This window comes from Notothenia rossii, assembly GCF_949606895.1.
Source record: "Notothenia rossii genome assembly, chromosome: 1".
Taxonomy (NCBI): Eukaryota; Metazoa; Chordata; class Actinopteri; order Perciformes; family Nototheniidae; genus Notothenia; species Notothenia rossii.
The window spans coordinates 53,560,495-53,577,917 of NC_136912.1; the positions used below are offsets into that span (position 1 = coordinate 53,560,495).

Sequence of the window (17,423 nt, forward strand, 5' to 3'; positions counted from 1 at the left end):
ATTAATATATTTGGCAGTTTCGCATTTTGCATAATGTGTAATTAAACCCATGATATCAATATCTCACTCCTGCCAGGTACCCAAAGATGGCAACCATGCTCTAATCTTGTTTCACTGATTAAAACGAGGTGTGACTCGATTAGCTTTTGTTGAAGTCCAAAGTTCCAAACTACACTGGGAATATGGGTTTGAATGATTTTTTCAAAATGTACAAGAACAAAACAATAACTTCTGTGCTATTAGTAAAAACGGATTGTGTTTGTTAATTATTATAACTTAGGTGAAGATAAGACCGTATTATAGAACACATTTTTATATAAATGCAGGTTATTCCAAAGCATTCACTGTGTGTTTGTGTAAATGTTAGATGATATTTGGAACTACTGAGAGCTGTTTGGAAATATACTCATATTGTTTCTTTAAATCTAAGCCGCTGACCTGCTGCTGGCTGAGGGCTGTATTTCACTGTTAGCGCATTGATGTTCCAGTCCTCCTTTTAAAGCCCTGCACTCAAAATCTACAGTTTGAATAGTCTTTTTCTTTCTTGGATAGATCTCTCTGTTCCGTCTCTCAGTTCACATCCTCGGTCTCTTGTTAGCATTCTGCGACCTTTGACCTCCTCACTGTTGGTTCAATAAATATATGATTCCTTTTCTTCCATCACCACCCCCCCCCCCCCCCCCCCCCGCATGTTTGTGTTGTGGTTGTATGGATGGATGTCCTGTGAATTCTCTGGTCTCTGTCTCCCCCTGCCTGCCTCTCTTTGCTGAGACTCGTTCTGAAGGTTATGTCCCCTTGGAGGAAGATTGTTCGGGGGTCCTTAGCTCAGGGGTCCAAAGTGTGGGATTGTTCATTTTCATCTTTTTGGCGTGGGTTTTTAATCACGTTTGCTTTCATGAAATAGAAGGGGAAGCTTACATTAACTTCAATTTATTATTTGTTTTCATGCATTTAAAAAAGAAAGGAATAAGTGAAAAATGCCAAAAACACACAAAAAATGTGTTGATACTCTGCAGTCCAACTAATCATATACAGTAACATCTCAACATGTCTTCTGAGTTTACCAGAGACATACCTGTAAGAAATGTCCTCTGTCAGAGCACGTGTGTTGGTGGACAGATGTGTCATTTTTCACTGAGGTCAAAGGAGTAACAAAGTGGGCCCAATAATCAACTTTATTCACACTGCACATTTCAAAACAAAAACCAGGAACTGCAGGATTGCAATGCATTTCAGAAAGTAAAGAAATAAAAGACAATATGGAACAAAACAATAAGAAGATAAGAATCAGTTGAAATACAATATTGCATAAATAAAAAGGTTTAATTTTAAGAAGGGAAAAAGGAGCCTCAGATCTTCAGCACAGTTTCAGGGCCTGGTGTGCTTTATCATTTATTAATCTCTCTTACATTATTTATCTCTCCAGGACCCTCTGGACCCCGGCCGCTGTGTGATGGTGATCCGCTCTCTGGTTGCGGGGGGTTCTGCAGATCGCCTGGGTGCTTTGCTCCCTGGAGACCAGCTGGTGTCAGTCAACCACACCCAGCTGGACCTGCTCACGCTGGACCAGGCCGTGGAGGTCCTGAAGTCTACCCCCCCCGGAAGGGTCCGTCTGGGCATCCGGAAGCCTCTGGTGGTGGTGGTACAACTAACCTTCTGCTTTCTAGAGTGTTCTCAGTGTTCTCAGTGTCATGTGTTCTCCGTGTTCTCCGTGTTCTCAGAGTCATTTGTTCTCCGTGTTCTCCGTGTTCTCAGCATCATGTGTTCTCCGTGTTCTCAGTGTTCTCAGCGTCATGTGTTCTCATAGTTCTCAGCGTCATGTGTTCTCAGCGTCATGTGTTCTCAGTGCTCTCAGCGTCATGTGTTCTCAGTGTTCTCAGCGTCATGTGTTCTCAGTGCTCTCAGCGTCATGTGTTCTCAGTGTTCTCAGCGTCATGTGTTCTCAGTGCTCTCAGCGTCATGTGTTCTCAGTGTTCTCAGCGTCATGTGTTCTCATAGTTCTCAGCGTCATGTGTTCTCAGTGTTCTCAGCGTCATGTGTTCCCAGTGTTCTCAGCGTCATGTGTTCTCTGTGTTCTCAGTGTTCTCAGCGTCATGTGTTCTCAGTGTTCTCAGCGTCATGTGTTCTGAGTGTTCTCTGCGCCATGTTTTTTCCGTGTTCTCAGTGTTCTCCGTGTCATGTGTTTCTCAGTGTTCTCTGTGTTCTCAGCATCATGTGTTCTCAGTGTTCTCAGTGTTCTCAGCTGCATGTGTTCTATGTGTTTTCCGTGTTCTCAGTGTCATGTGTTCTCAGTGTTCTCCATGTTCGGTTCTCAGTGTTCTCAGTGTTCTCTGTGTTCTCCGTGTTCTCAGTGTAATGTGTTCTCCATGTTCTCCGTGTTCTCAGTGTCATGTGTTCTCTGTGTTCTCCATGTTCTGTTCTCAGTGTTCTCTGTGTTCTCCGTGTTCTCAGTGTAATGTGTTCTCCATGTTCTCCGTGTTCTCAGTGTCATGTGTTCTCCGTGTTCTCAGCGTCATGTGTTACATTACATTACATTGCATTTAGCTGACGCTTTTATCCAAAGCAACTTACAGTAAGTCCGTTCGACCAACAAAATACAAACTTGAAGAAAACAGAATCATATAAGTACATCAGGTTTCATAGAGCTAAAACATTTCAAGTTCTACTCAACAGGCTTTAGATAAGCCAGTCCTTTATTAGTATATAAGTGCTTTGTTAGTAATTCTATCGCTCGAAGTGGAGTCGAAAGAGATGAGTTTTCAGTCTGCACCGGAAGATGTGTAAGCTTTCTGCTGTCCTGATTTCAATGGGGAGCTCATTCCACCATTTTGGAGCCAGGATAGCAAACCCACGTGTTTTTGCTGACGGGAACTTGGGTCCCCCTCGCAGTGAGCCGTTTTGCTGATGCAGAGCGGAGTGCACGCGTTGGGGTGTACGGTTTAACCATGTCCTGGATGTACAAAGGGCCAGATGTGTTCTCAGTGTTCTCCGTGTTTTCAGTGTTCTCCTTGTTTCCCCTGTTCTCAGTGTCATGTCTTCTCAGTGTTCTCAGTGTCATGTGTTCTCAGTGTTCTCCGTGTTCTCAGTGTCCTGTGTTCTCAGTGTTCTCCGTGTTCTCAGTGTCCTGTGTTCTCAGTGTTCTCAGCGTCATGTCTTCTCAGCGTCATGTGTTCTCAGTGTCATGTGTTCTCAGTGTTATCTGTGTTCTCCGTGTTCTCAGTGTCATGTGTTCTCCATGTGCTCAGTGTCCGTGTTCGCAGTGTCCTGTTTTCTCAGTGTCATGTGTTCTCAGTGTCATGTGTTCTTAGCGTCATTTGTTCTCAGCGTCATGTGTTGATCAGTGTCATGTGTTCTCAGTGTCCTGTGTTCTCAGTTTTCTCAGTGTCATGTGTTCTCAGCATCATGTGTTCTCAGTGTCATGTGTTCTCAGCGTCATGTGTTCTCAGCGTCATGTGTTCTCAGTGTCATGTGTTCTCAGTATCCTGTGTTCTCAGTTTTCTCAGTGTCATGTGTTCTCAGTGTCATGTGTTCTCAGCGTCATGTGTTCTCAGTGTCATGTGTTCTCAGTATCCTGTGTTCTCAGTTTTCTCAGTGTCATGTGTTCTCAGCGTCATGTGTTCTCAGTGTCATGTGTTCTCAGTTTTCTCAGTGTCATGTGTTCTCAGCGTCATGTGTTCTCAGCGTCATGTGTTCTCAGTGTCATGTGTTCTCAGCGTCATGTGTTCTCAGTGTCATGTGTTCTCAGCGTCATGTGTTCTCAGCGTCATGTGTTGATCAGTGTCATGTGTTCTCAATGTCCTGTGTTCTCAGTTTTCTCAGTGTCCTGTGTTCTCAGTTTTCTCAATGTCCTGTGTTCTCAGTTTTCTCAATGTCCTGTGTTCTCAGTTTTCTCAGTGTCATGTGTTCTCAGTGTCATGTGTTCTCAGTTTTCTCAGTGTCATGTGTTCTCAGTGTCCTGTGTTCTCAGTTTTCTCAGTGTCATGTGTTCTCAGTGTCATATCTTCTCAGCGTCATGTGTTCTCAGTGTCATGTGTTGATCAGTGTCATGTGTTCTCAGTGTCCTGTGTTCTCAGTTTTCTCAGTGTCATGTGTTCGCAGTGTCATGTGTTGATCAGTGTCCTGTGTTCTCAGTTTTTTCAGTGTCATGTGTTCTCAGCTTCATGTGTTCTCAGCGTCATGTGTTCTCAGTGTCATGTGTTCTCAGTGTCATGTGTTATCAGCGTCATGTGTTCTCAGCGTCATTTGTTCTCAGTGTCATGTGTTATCAGTGTCATGTGTTCTCAGCGTCATGTGTTCTCAGTGTTCTCAGCGTCATGTGTTGATCAGTGTCATGTGTTCTCAGTGTTCTTAGTGTCATGTGTTGATCAGTGTGATGTGTTTGCAGGCCGAGGGACGAGAGAGGAGCAGCCTGGAGTCCAACAACACACACCTGCCTGTTCCAAAGGTAACACACACATCATGTTGAACAGGGAATCATCCAAAGTATCACATCCCATCCACACAGTAAGGTGAACTGTCAATTAACCAATTCATCTTAATCAGAAATCCTTTATTAGTTTCACATTGGGGAAAGTGATAGGCAGCAACATAAATAACTTAGTGACATAGGTAACATATTAAGTGTTGAGACATTATAAAACATGTACCTTTTGTGTCCTTAAAATTGCAGAAATAGCAAAAAGCTTTTATTTTTTGCTGAAGGGGATCTGTTTAGATCACTTCATAGTCAAAAAGCCATATTTCAGATTTATTAAATGATCGTATTTGAAAGGAAAGCATAATATCCTGAGGTTTGAGAGAGTGAAGAAATATGAAGGAATCCCAGAAGAAGTATGAAAACATTTTTGAAATATTAATTGAAAAGATCAAATGTCTTTCTTAATTTGAATCAATGCTTCCTTGTCTTGAACTTTATTATAGGTGAGTTGTGATATTACAACCTGCTTGATATTTTAAACAATAGTCCATCATAATTCATGTAGGCCTTTCAACACCAAAGGGTTTTACAGTTAAAAATAATAAAGATACAAAAAAGTATCTGTACTGCAGGGATGAGAATTAGCAACACTGTTCTTTTAAAAGAGTGAATAGAATCGTAATAGCTCATTCTAACATTTTAGTGTGCCTCCTTTTAGCAAAACGCTCTGAGTGAATTGGTTCCCTTTGCTAAACATGTGTTGGGCTTTTATTGTGAACAATGGAAGGAGTCTGGTCTTTTGTGTGTACACAGGTGTGTGTAGCAGATCTGGTTCAAGTTGACTTGATTTTAGTTTTTTTGAAAGACTATGCTTTAAGATCATGCATCTGAAATAGATTTACTGGAATTATTCTTTCTTAATCTTGTGTACAAATGATGTGTTCTTTGCACTTTATTAAGGGATCCTTACCAGAAGAAATATGTCTGTAAAGTTGTCTTAATGCACATTTTTCACAAGGCTTTTACGCAAAAACCGCTGCTGGAAGTGTATGTTCTAATGTACTAGAAACTCTGCCGGCGTATGGACAAACATGTTTTGAATAAACTTGAATGAGTTGTGTGTGCAGCTGATAGAGATGGATGCCTACTAGAGAAGTGAATTCAGGCAGAAATACATGTTAAACTGTTAAAAATCATGGCTGAACCCTCCATGACATCTGTAGTCGTTTTTGACTGAAACATGGTCTTTGTAAATCAGTGCATAGTTTGCTATTTGTACGCCTTTTTCTTCTGTAAGTCATATTTTCTGACGGCTTTTCTCTTCCTTCATATCATCTCACCTCTGCAGTCCATCCTCCTCTTCCTTCATTCCTCTCCCCTCTTTCACCTCCTTCAGCATCTCTTCTCTTTCATCTCCTCCTCTCTTTCACCTTCTTTCACCCTCTCTCCTTAATCTCTCTGCTCCCTCCTCTGTCTCTGCGAAGCTGCTGACTCAGCTGGATGATATAAAGTGCTCTATCAGCTCAACCAGCTGCATCTCTCTCTTAAGTGAGTGGGGAGATGGAGAGGGATTGGGGGTGGGTACTCTGAGGACACTCTGGTCCTCCAGCATGGGTACACCCAGTACTGCAGTACTCTTAGGAAATACTACTGCAGCACTTTATAGCTGATTGTCCTAGCTTTACTGTCAAAGGGAAATTATCAGAATGAGTTTAGCAAAGTAAGCGGGGCTTCAGACCTTTTTGCACATCAGTCTAATGTGAAGAAATCCAAAAAAATAGATATTTCTTTGTGCACACGGGTATTGATTTTGTTTGAAGACTGCGTGAAATATTTAAATTATCCAAACAGCTTTTTGCATAAAGACAACATTTTAGGATCTCTGAAATAGAACTAATGGAAGTATTAGTTATTCATCTTGTGCAAAGAAAATCCTGTGCATTTGTGTCTTTATTTATTTAGGGATCCTTACCTTGAGGATATATAGATCTAACGTTAAAAGCACATGATAATATGTGTGGTATAAATGTGTAGTACACAAAATAAAATGATTTAAAATATCTAAAATATAGAAAATGTTATTCACTTTTTCTGCACAAGCAGCGTCGGATGGATGCTCCATTATCCTGGCCAAAATAATTACGATCCAAAATATGTTTATTGTATTACAGGTAGGACCCATCTTTGTTTAGTGAACACCATTTTAAGAGAACAATCTCTAATAAGGTTATCCTAAATAATACCTTCACCCGCATAAATAAATCGCTTTCTTACATGATTGTTCCTGTATTGTTTTAGAACCAGGCTCCCTTTTCACTTTCATAATAGAAATTCACTTCGATCAACGTATTGTGATTATTTTTTATCGCGTCCCACCTATTAAGTCCCAAATGAAATATGCACACAAGATAATGACTTTGCACAAGCCGATTCAACGTCAATATCCAAATCAAGTCATTGAGATAAACATAATGTTCTTATAAACTTTAACACACCAGATAAACAAGCTCTTCATTTTGAAATACCTTGTGTCATGAACGGTTCTGTGTTAAACTAAAGTCCCGTCCGTGCCGTACTGTACTCTACTGCACTCCGTGTTCCGCTGCAGTGTCTGCTGCGGCCGTCCTCTGCTGCTTTATTTCCTGTTTTATATGCAGCCCATTTGGATGAAGAGGTTTTTTCACAGCCCACAGGTCTCTGATGGCTTTCCATAAAGACAGCCGGCGATGTCACTTCAGCGCCCGATCGTTCTCGGTCACGCCAGCCCGCTGACCAGAGAGAGACCCCCGTTACACAACCACACCTCGTTAACTTTTAGAGGTCATATGTTGAAGACTGCTGTAGTTACAGGAAGCACTCACGTTCATCTTCTTTCTGCAGATAAAGAGCTGCAGAAAATCACAATTCAAACCCAGTCAAACATGAATACAAGCAAGCAAACAAGCAGCTTAACAGGCAGAAAACAGCACCGAGCTGTCAGAAAGCACCGTAACACTAACCATCAACTTTACTTTGACTGTGCTTGTAGCACTTCGGGATTTGAAATCAAATATAAAGTGCTTTATAAATGAAACCCATTACTGTTGTTAAAGAAACATCTGCTGAGGACACCCCTATCTGTCGTTGTATTGGTCTTTTTATTGATTGTTACCCACTTTGGACAGTTATTTAGTTTTTAGGACATGCGCTGATCTGGCCCATTTCATCTGAGGAAACCCGGTTCAAGACTTATTAAAGCCTGATCCATATTTCTCACAAAAGCTTCTTTAATTTGTGTCTTTTTGACAAGGCTCATCATGTGTTGTTAAACGATTTGATCCACAGAATAAGTTGTTTTAATGAATGGCTGATTGTTGGCTGTTTGTAAAAGTCCTCTTCCCTTTAGTCCAAACGCTTCAACAAAAAAGTTCATGTTTATTTTCACTTAATGATGGTGCTAATGAATCACCAGTTTGATAAAACACAAATAAAACGTTCAACTGATCAACAGTGAACAAAACAAGAACCAGTGTTAAGGTGTCGAACATGCATTCTTCGTATGGGCAGTGGGCGACTCCACTTGTTGCAAAATAATCCAATTGTATAAAAGTCTATGAGAAAATAAACCGGAACTCATATGTTCACCTGTAGATGCTGACGTGGATTGGTTTGACACTTTGGTCAGACTGAAAGATCTCAACATCTATTGGAGTATTTTATGTTCCCTATAGATCTTTTTTCTTTGGATTTGCATTTAGCACCACTAATAGTTCATAGTTTGCTCTTGTCCACCTCTTCAGTTAACAACAAAATACCTTTTAAACTATTGAACCAGTTTCACCAGCCTCAATCTTCTAAACATCTTATTAACACGCTGTAATGATGACTTTGTTCACAGATGTGACGACTAAGTGCGACCTGAAGCTGCTCAACGTGATTTGCTCTTAGCTCGCCACAAGATTGAGCGCAGAGCCTTGGGGTTAAACATTTTAGTTAGTATCTTGTCTATGGTAACTTCCCCTGCTATCTTGCAGCCCTATATTCAGCTGTCCTCTGATTGGTTTATATTTGATAAACATAATTTAAATGTTGAATTCAGATGTCATTTTCCTCCAGATGTGGGTCTAACTTATCCAAATCATGTGAATACCTGGTGGAGATTGAGATTAAAACGCAACAAGAAACAACATCTGATCACACATTTTCATTAATCATAATTGTATGATTGGACAGTAGATGCAACTGCAGTAAAAGCTGTCAGCACAGATAGCCTCTCTGAGACTCAGCAGAGAGTCTGAAGCCACCAACTCGTCATCTCAACTGTCCTCATCTTCTAATGGCAGAGATATTAAATGACAACGTCCTTAAATCTTATGAATATGAGGCCATGCAGTCACGGCCAATACACATCAGTCTGCAGAACATCCTGTTAGCGTGATGAGCTCTCTGCTTCCGCCGTCTGCTCCTCACCTCCATTATATGGCCCTGATGGGCCAGCTTCCCAGGCCCAAATTAAAAGAAGAGGAACAGAATCCTTGAAGATGAGGCTTCGTCGATGGAAATTAGCCTAAGTGTTGTCATTAATATTTCCAGGCGCGGACTAATGTCTGCATCGTAATGTTAGGAACAGGATATCCCCTCAGTATCTGCTGAGGAAGGCTCTTTGGGGAGTTAGAGAAAACCTTTATGTGTTCAGAGATGAAGGCTAATGTTCAAAGTAAGTCAAGTTTTAGATTTAGTGTCTGCTGCGGTTATTCAGTTTGGTCTCTCCATTGAGGAGACAGATGAAGCCTCTGGGTCCTACAGTCTGACTCATTCACCTGACCTCCAGCTCGCCCTAAATGCATCGAAGGCAACACCCGGCACTGATGAAACTCTGTGGATGAGCAACAGTATGTTTTTAGTTTATCTGTTCGGCATTTTCCCATTTTCCCATTTTAGTTCTCAAAGTGATGTTCTTCCTGTTTTTAAATGTAATTAAAATAATTTAAAGGAAGGAGACAGAGGCCACTTTTACACACAAACCCACTGTTTACCACAGGAAAGTGAACGTCGATACAAGCATCAAGTGTCTGATTGATGATTAAAGTTTGACTAGACAACTGATTTTTTAAAAGCATTTTGCCCTTCAGGTCAACCATTGCTTATGTTTCTTCGTAGTCATCATCATCAGCATCATCATTCATTCAGACTTGCTTGAATTTAGCCACTGACTTTCTGCTGTGACCTTTGACCTTTTCATTTTCACTCGGTGTTGTGTGTGTTCCAGGGCTTCGGTGACGGCTCCATCTTGCCAGAAGACCTCCTTCAAAAAGTGGAAATAGAGGAAGAAGAGGAGCCAGAGCTTATCCTGGATGGAGGTCTGCCTCGCTACACCTCCTTCTCCCTGGCCTCTGACCTCTTGTCTCCTATGGAGGAAGGCAGGGAGATGGCCGTGGACGAGGACGTTGAGGTGGTTGAAGATGAGGAGGAGAAGGAGGTGAAGATGCAGGAGAAAGTGGAGGAGAACACAGGCTTGTTACCCAGGAAACCACCTCCGTCATGGGAGGAATGGAAGCTCAACTCCTCCAGCTGGGCGGGAGCAGCAGAGGAGGTGAGGGGCTGGAGCCGTTACTGACATTTGTTAAGTTAAAAGAGAATCAGCTGATCAGCGTCCTGTGAGAAACAATAAAGAAACACAGAAATTGCTTTTTCAGTGTTTGTCTGAAATCACCAGGAACTTTTTTATCAGTGCAGATCATTTTTATTTATTTGTTCTTATTGTTTTAAGAGAACCCTGTGTAGATTAAAAACAGTGGGCATCAGTGGAAACATAGACAGGATATAGAGGACGAAAGAGAGAGGTGAACGACTTTGGCAAACGAGGGGTTACATATGGTAACCCTTGTTATATAAGCACAGGCGGAGCCCTCTACTGGACACTATGGGTACTACCTTATCATCCAAGCATTCACCTACTGTGAATTCTATTGACGTAGCCGGCCCCGGGCGGGCCTACCTGAATGCGTGTGCATCTCACCATATAAAAGCCACAGCCCATGTGGAGTGCGCACGGACCCCCGCGGGGCAGGCTCTCCCTGCCTGCTTGTAGGCATGTGCAATGCCCTCGCAGAGCCAGCCTGCCAGGCGTTTCTTGGACAGAGCGTTCCCGATCACCCCGCCCCCAAAGCACACAAACAGCTGTTCAGTGCGTCTAAGGGCAGCCGTGCGCTCTACATAACATGCTAACGTGCGCACCGGGCAGAGGAGGTGCAGTTTAGCTTCCCTGGCCCCACCATGGGGTGGAAGACTAAAACCCCGTAACTGAATAGCCCTCGACCTGAACGCACTCCTTAGGCTCTTGGGCACAAAGGAGGGGTTCGGTCTGAGTTAGCATTTTTTCGCTCGTGGCTAATTCATAGGCTCACCGTTAGCTTTGTGGGTTTAAAAAAAAAAAAAAAAAAAGATCAGTTAGCTGAGTTTCTTCCCGTTACATGGATATAAAACATTCATAGTTTATTGAATAGTAAGATGCCCTCAGATGCTGTTTCCTGTAGATGACATGTTTTTCCCCACGGTATCGAGGGGGCGGTGCTTAACAGGTTCAATTGTATTTGTTTTGTCTCAATTTCTTTACATGTTTACTGTATACAAGTCTCCCTTGATTTTAGACTGAGGATTAACTTCAATTTCAAGGAATTCAAAGTCAGTTATTGTCTGTGTGTACTCCTCTCAGACTTGGAGCAGAGAGGAGCAGGAGGAGCTCAGCGACAGGGAGGAAGAGGAGCTCAGCGACAGGGTGGAAGAGGAGGACCTGCAGAGATCTGACCATGAAAGCATTGTGTCATCAGCACAAAGGATTCCGGGTCAGACAAATATCTGAATATTTATTATAACCTTTTAAAATCATAAAGAAAGGCAAAACATAGTGTAAATGAAAAAAAGTAACTGTGTGTGTGTGTGTGTGTGTGTGTGTGTGTGTGTGTGTGTGTGTGTGTGTGTGTGTGTGTGTGTGTGTGTGTGTGTGTGTGTGTGTGTGTGTGTGTGTGTGTGTGTGTGTGTGTGTGTGTGTGTGTGTGTGTGTGTGTGTGTGTGTGTGTGTAGGTGTTCCAGACTTCAGAGACAGTGAAGCAGACTCTGAGCTCACTCTGACAGACACCGACACAGAGTCAGTGTTTACTGCAGCTACACATCAATCATTACCATTACCATCCTCTTCCTCCATCTCTTCCGTTTGGGCTCTTCTTCTGTTGTTTCTTTCACAGTCCTCTGTCTCCCTCCTGTGGTTACATACTGAATCTCACAGTGAGCTGCTCCATACTGCTGGATTTTGATATGCAGAATGCATTGTATTTCTGTTGCTTGACTTGCAACTTATTAGTTCCCTTGTGAATGCATACATTACACGTAACTGTATAATTGATCAGATAGAGCAGTTCTCAACTTTGTTAAAGTTCAATGTCTTAACTTATTATCTTTAAATGTTTCGATCTTGTTCTAATTTAAAAATATATATATGTGGCTATCACTTTGCACTACTTAGTTTCTATATCAATCTAGTCACATTCCCCCTCCAATTCAGCGTGACAGGTTTGATAACTTTGAAAGTCTAGTTCTCCACCTGTTTGAGTTTGAACAATAATTGGGTTTGCCATAACTGACTGATCAAGCAGTCCAGTGACAAGTTAATAAGCATGAGCTCACATTTCCAAATGAGTTATCCCTTGTTGTTGGCTCGGTCATGTCCGTTCAGTCTTCTCCAAATCCTGACATTTCAGTGACTGATTATTAGACAATGCATGTAATCTAAGAAGTGAACCGTTTTTTGGGGGGTTTTTTTCTTGGAGGTCCATCAAGTTGACTAACAGTAAGAGAAGGAAGAGGCGTAGTCAGGGAGGAGCCTCTCTACCAATGAGAGGAGGCCAAGGGTAGGACACCCGCCTCATCTGCAGCCAGTTAAAGGATCCCCTGCAGACACCTGTCGCTAACTGAGTGTGTGTGTTCACAGAGATCTACCTGAGAGAGAGGACGGGGAGGGAGAGGAAACTCCTGCCTTCAGTCACTGGGGACTCCCTCGCAGGTGACACACACACACACACACACACACACACACACACACACACACACCACAGTTGTTTTCAAGTCACTAATTCTCGAATCCGGATTCACTCTCGTGAAGTCCAAGTCGAGTGTGAGTCCGAGTCAGCATTACATGTGCTTTAGTCCGATTTATCCAAGAATAGTCCGAGTCGAGTCACGGGTCATAATGTATAAATCTGTGTGGATATATTTCTTTAAATGAAAAACGTAGGTCACAGGTTCCTCAACAGTGCATTACAAGACATACAGTTTTATAAAGATAATATAAAATAGTCCAAAAGATATAATAGTGCAAGCTAAGGTGTTTAATAGTCTTATGGCCTGTGAGAGGAGGAAACTGTCTCTGAATCTTGTGATTTTAGTCCTGATGCTGCAGTACCGCCTGCCAGACAGCAGCAGACAGAACAGTTTGTTGCTTGGGGGATGGGTGTGATTCTTCTTTATTGTGCACCTGTAGAAGGTCAGGATCCTCTCTATTGCCCCTTTCACGCCAACGCGGTTCCAGGACCGGTTCGGAGCTAGAGCCTGATAAGCAGCGTTTTTTCCTGTTCACACCGCAGCAGAGCCGCCTCTAAGCTCTAATTGTAGGTCTAGAAGCAAGAACCACATACGTCACGCTTACGTCGGAGGCGGGGGCAGGAGCAGGATCAACCTGAGCAATAACAGTTTATGGCGAGTACAGCAAATGAAAGTTGTAACAAGCAGTAGTGCTGACCAAAGTGACTAGAACGCCACCACACACTTATTAAAAAAAACACACTTTATAAAGTCAGGCAACACTAACCAGGCTTAGTGTGATTCTGTTTATTTGTACCTTACTTTGACCATCCGTTCGCTGTCATTGATCATTGTGGAGAGCGGGCATACAGTACGTTTTGTTTTGTATTATAGCAGCTATCAGATGGAATCAATACATGGGCTGCACTGGTTGTCATGTCCGACTATCACAAGTAGAATCATAATGAAAAATACCCCGGTAAAATGTGCCGGCTTGTGCCACAATAGGATAGCAACAAGTCATCAAGATAGTCAGAAAAAAGTCAGAATTCTGACTTTAATCTCAGAATTCTGACTTTAAAGTCCGAAATACTGGTAGCTGTAGAGAACCAGCTTCAGTGAGAGACTTACACATTGCAGTAGGCAACAATGGAGGACGTGAGTGAATTTCTGCGCGCCAGAGGGGTCCAAGAGGAAACCATATTGCAAATGGAAGAACAAAAGGTGAGTTATAAATATATAAGTGTGTTTTGGGCGTTTGTAAAAACAATGAAAAGGCGTTAAAATGTGAAATGCAGACATTGATGAGCTAGCAGCAAGTGCATTAGCTTATATGCTATGGCTTCCCCCCCCCCCATCTAATTCAGTAAATAATGGTTTAGTTCATTGACACGCAAGTTTGTGCTTGTTGGAACAGTGACGACTAACCAAGAGCAACAGCCTGGTGGTTTTCATGTTTCTGTAGAGATTTCATTAAATGTGTTTAACAAGGCAGTTAGCAGCTAGCTGACAATCAGAAGGCTATTAACCATAAAAAGGATCAAAATCTCAAACATCATCTCGTCTAGAATGGAGTAAGACAGTTGTGGTTGTGGGAAAAATTATATTGTAAAAAAATACACATTTTATGAAACAAGTTAGTGAGGTTAAAAGTAAGAGTGTTTAACACTTTCTGGCTTTAAATTAAAGGTAGGATTTTTGTTCCTGCATATAAAGTGTTCCTGATAAATAAGATCATTACTCCGTAATGGACACTTTACTGAGCATATACTGTGTAAAATAGGAAGAAGAGTCTTAACCTTACAATATTTAAACAATGTATTTTCTTTAATTTTTTGCAGATTAAAAGCAACGTTATTGTCTGATGTACAATTCAACTTCAACTGCCATATTACAACCCCTCCTACGAAGACCAAATTGTCCTCTTTATATTCTGCATTACATCAGTTTGCTGTACTGCTCACAACAATGCCTGCAGGGCCGGATTTTGATGACTTAATTAAACTATACTTCAATCTTTCCCTAAGTAACAAAGAAATTCTTGCTATTTTGGCACATACTAATCACATTGTAATTAGTGTCCGAACATTAAAGAGAATTTGTAAAAGAGCTAACCTGTTCAGGAGGAAGAACCAGTTGCAAGTTACTTTATCAAAACTGTTTCAGGCATAGGTGGATGTCCAGAGAGGATTCGTGCAGACAGGGGCACGGAAAATGTTTCTGTTGAATAAATGCAGATGTTTTTGCGAAGGAACCACCTAGACGGTTTTGCTGGGGAGATAAGTTTCCTTTATGGAAGAAGCACAGCAAACCAGCGCGTTGAAGGATGGTGGGGTATACTCTGCAAACAGAGTGCGAAGTTCTGGATGAACCTGTTCCAAACTCTCCAGGAAGATGGGCATTTCACAGGAGACTTTTTGGAAAAAAGTCTTATCCAATTCTGTTACCTTAATCTTGTTCAGGTAAAATATTTCATTTTTTTCTGAGATTAGTCATTAATAAAAGTAGTGTGAGTAATAATAATATTATAATTCACTATGTTCGTCGACATTGCAGCAACCTCAGCCTCCATCTATACAGGTAGAAGTTATGTCCGAAAGCTTCTTAAGACATGTGTCGTCTACATTTACTGTGCTTTTTTTCTATGCAGGATGAACTTGATGAAGTGGTCAACACCTGGAATTCCCACAAAATCAGACCATGATCAACTGATGACACAGCATCTGGTCGGCCAGTGATTATGTACTCATTCCCAGAGTTGCACAGTGCTGAGGATGGACTCAAACCTATTGCCATGGAGGAGGTCCATTTTTGTATGGAAGAGTGTACTCCCAAAGGCCAGTTTCCATGAAACTGTTTTTGAACTGTGTTGTCTACTCATGGCAGAAAACGGATGGGATGATCCAGCAGATCCATTTGCTGCAGCTGATCTATACATCCTGTTACGAGATGAAATACGACGACAACTATGTGATCTCAGGACAAAACTTTGTGACCTTAGAAAATAAGTAATTATTTAGTCAAAAATGTATCAATAAAAATCATAGTCAATGGTATTTCATGTTTTCCTTAAATGTTTGTCTCTCAGCAACACTATTTTCATTTTTCTTTACAGCTTTTCAACAGTTTTTTAATGGTACTGTATGTATGGGCCAAATTCTTGTTACATTTTTCCACATTGTATACACAATTAATTTACTATGTGTTACACAATGATAACAACTGATTGCTAATTTTCACTCAGTTGCCAGATTATTTCATGGGCAAGGCAAGGTGGGTTTATTTATATAGCACCTTTCAACACAAGTCAATTCAAAGTGCTTTACAAAAAATGAAAGACATTAAGAAAATGGCATTTAAAATCAGTCATTAAAAAGAAAACTTAATAAAATAAACATCAAAAGAAAAAAATACATGGATAAAAGTTACAGTGCAGTTTAAAATGTGAATAGTTCAATTAAAAGCAGCGTCAAAAAGAAAAGTCTTTAGTCTGGATTTAAAAGTAGTCAGAGTTGCAGCGGACCTGCAGGTTTCTGGGAGTTTGTTCCAGATATTTGGAGCATAATAACTGAACGCTGCTTTACCATGTTTAGTTCTGATTCTGGGGACAGAAAGCTGACCAGTCCCTGAAGACCTGAGAGATCTGGATGGTTCATAATTTAGCAGGAGGTCAGAAATGTATTTTGGGCCTGAACCATTCAAAGCTTTATAAACCACCAGCAGTGTTTTGAAATCTATTCTTTGACACACAGGAAGCCAGTGTAAAGAATTCAGAACAGGAGTGATGTGATCCACTTTCTTAGTGTTAGTGAGGACTCGAGCAGCAGCGTTCTGAATCAGCTGCAGCTTTCTAATATATTTTTTAGTGAGACCTGTGAAGACACCATTACAGTAGTCCAGTCTACTGAAGATAAAAGCATGGACAAGTTTTTCCAAATCCTGCTGTGACATTAGTCTTTTAATCCTAGATATATTCTTTAGGTGATAGCAGGCTGATTTAGTAACTCTTTTAATGTGACTGTTGAAACTCAGGTCAGAGTCCATGACTACACCTAGATTTCTGGCTTTATCTGTTGTTTTGAACATTGCAGACTGAAGCTCAGTGCTAACTTTTATACATTCTGCCTTGGCTCCAAAAATCATCACCTCAGTTTTATCTTTGAGAAAGTGCATTGAACAAATCAATGACTGGATGTGTCAGAACTTTCTCCAATTAAACAGTGTTTTAATTGGAGAATAGTATCCTGGTGAAATTGTTACGTAAATGTGTGTGTCATCCGCATAGCTATGGTAACTTATTTAGTTTTTTTTCATTATCCGAGCCAGTGGTAGGATGTAGATGTTAAAGAGAAGAGGCCCCAAGATGGAGCCTTGAGGTACCCCACATGTCATATTTGTCAACTCAGATGTGTATTTACCTATAGAAACCTTTAAGTAGGATTCAAACCAATTTAGAACTGTTGATGAAAGTTCCACCCAGTTTTCTAGTCGGTCTAGTAATATGTTGTGGTCAACAGTGTCAAACGCAGCACTGAGATCTAATAATACTAACACTGAAGTTCTGCCACTGTCTGTGTTTAAGTGGATGTCATTGAAGACCTTTACAAGAGCAGTTTCAGTGCTGTGGTTTGGACGAAAGCCTGACTGGAACACATCTAAACAGTTATTTAAATGCAAGAAATTACTCAACTGTTGAAAAACAACTTTTTCAATGATTTTAGCTAGAAATGGCAGGTTTGATATGGGCCTGTAGTTGTTCATTACTGAAACATCTAGATTATTCTTTTTTAAGAGCGGTTTAATGACTGCAGTTTTCAGAGCCTGTGGAAAAACAACTGAGTGAAGAGATTTGTTTACTATATGACTATATGTGCGCTCTAAAAACAGTAAGAGGCCAGTCATTAATATTGCCATGTAGTTTGCTGCAACTGAGACGGCCTTGTTTACACTG

The 17,423-nt window shown here is 41.2% G+C and overlaps 1 protein-coding gene across 1 annotated transcript in view; it reads left to right on the top strand.

The window, feature by feature from the left end:
- The window catches only part of patj (PATJ crumbs cell polarity complex component), a gene marked incomplete at its 5' end in the record, with an annotated part of 309,724 nt that overhangs the window by 108,648 nt on the left and 183,653 nt on the right, over positions 1–17,423 (top strand). The window contains 6 exons of the mRNA XM_079649893.1: positions 1,427–1,642; positions 4,385–4,444; positions 9,666–9,989; positions 11,112–11,241; positions 11,480–11,543; positions 12,384–12,455. Of these exons, the coding sequence (XP_079506019.1) occupies positions 1,427–1,642; positions 4,385–4,444; positions 9,666–9,989; positions 11,112–11,241; positions 11,480–11,543; positions 12,384–12,455 (866 nt within the window). The remainder of the gene's footprint in view (positions 1–1,426; positions 1,643–4,384; positions 4,445–9,665; positions 9,990–11,111; positions 11,242–11,479; positions 11,544–12,383; positions 12,456–17,423) is intronic.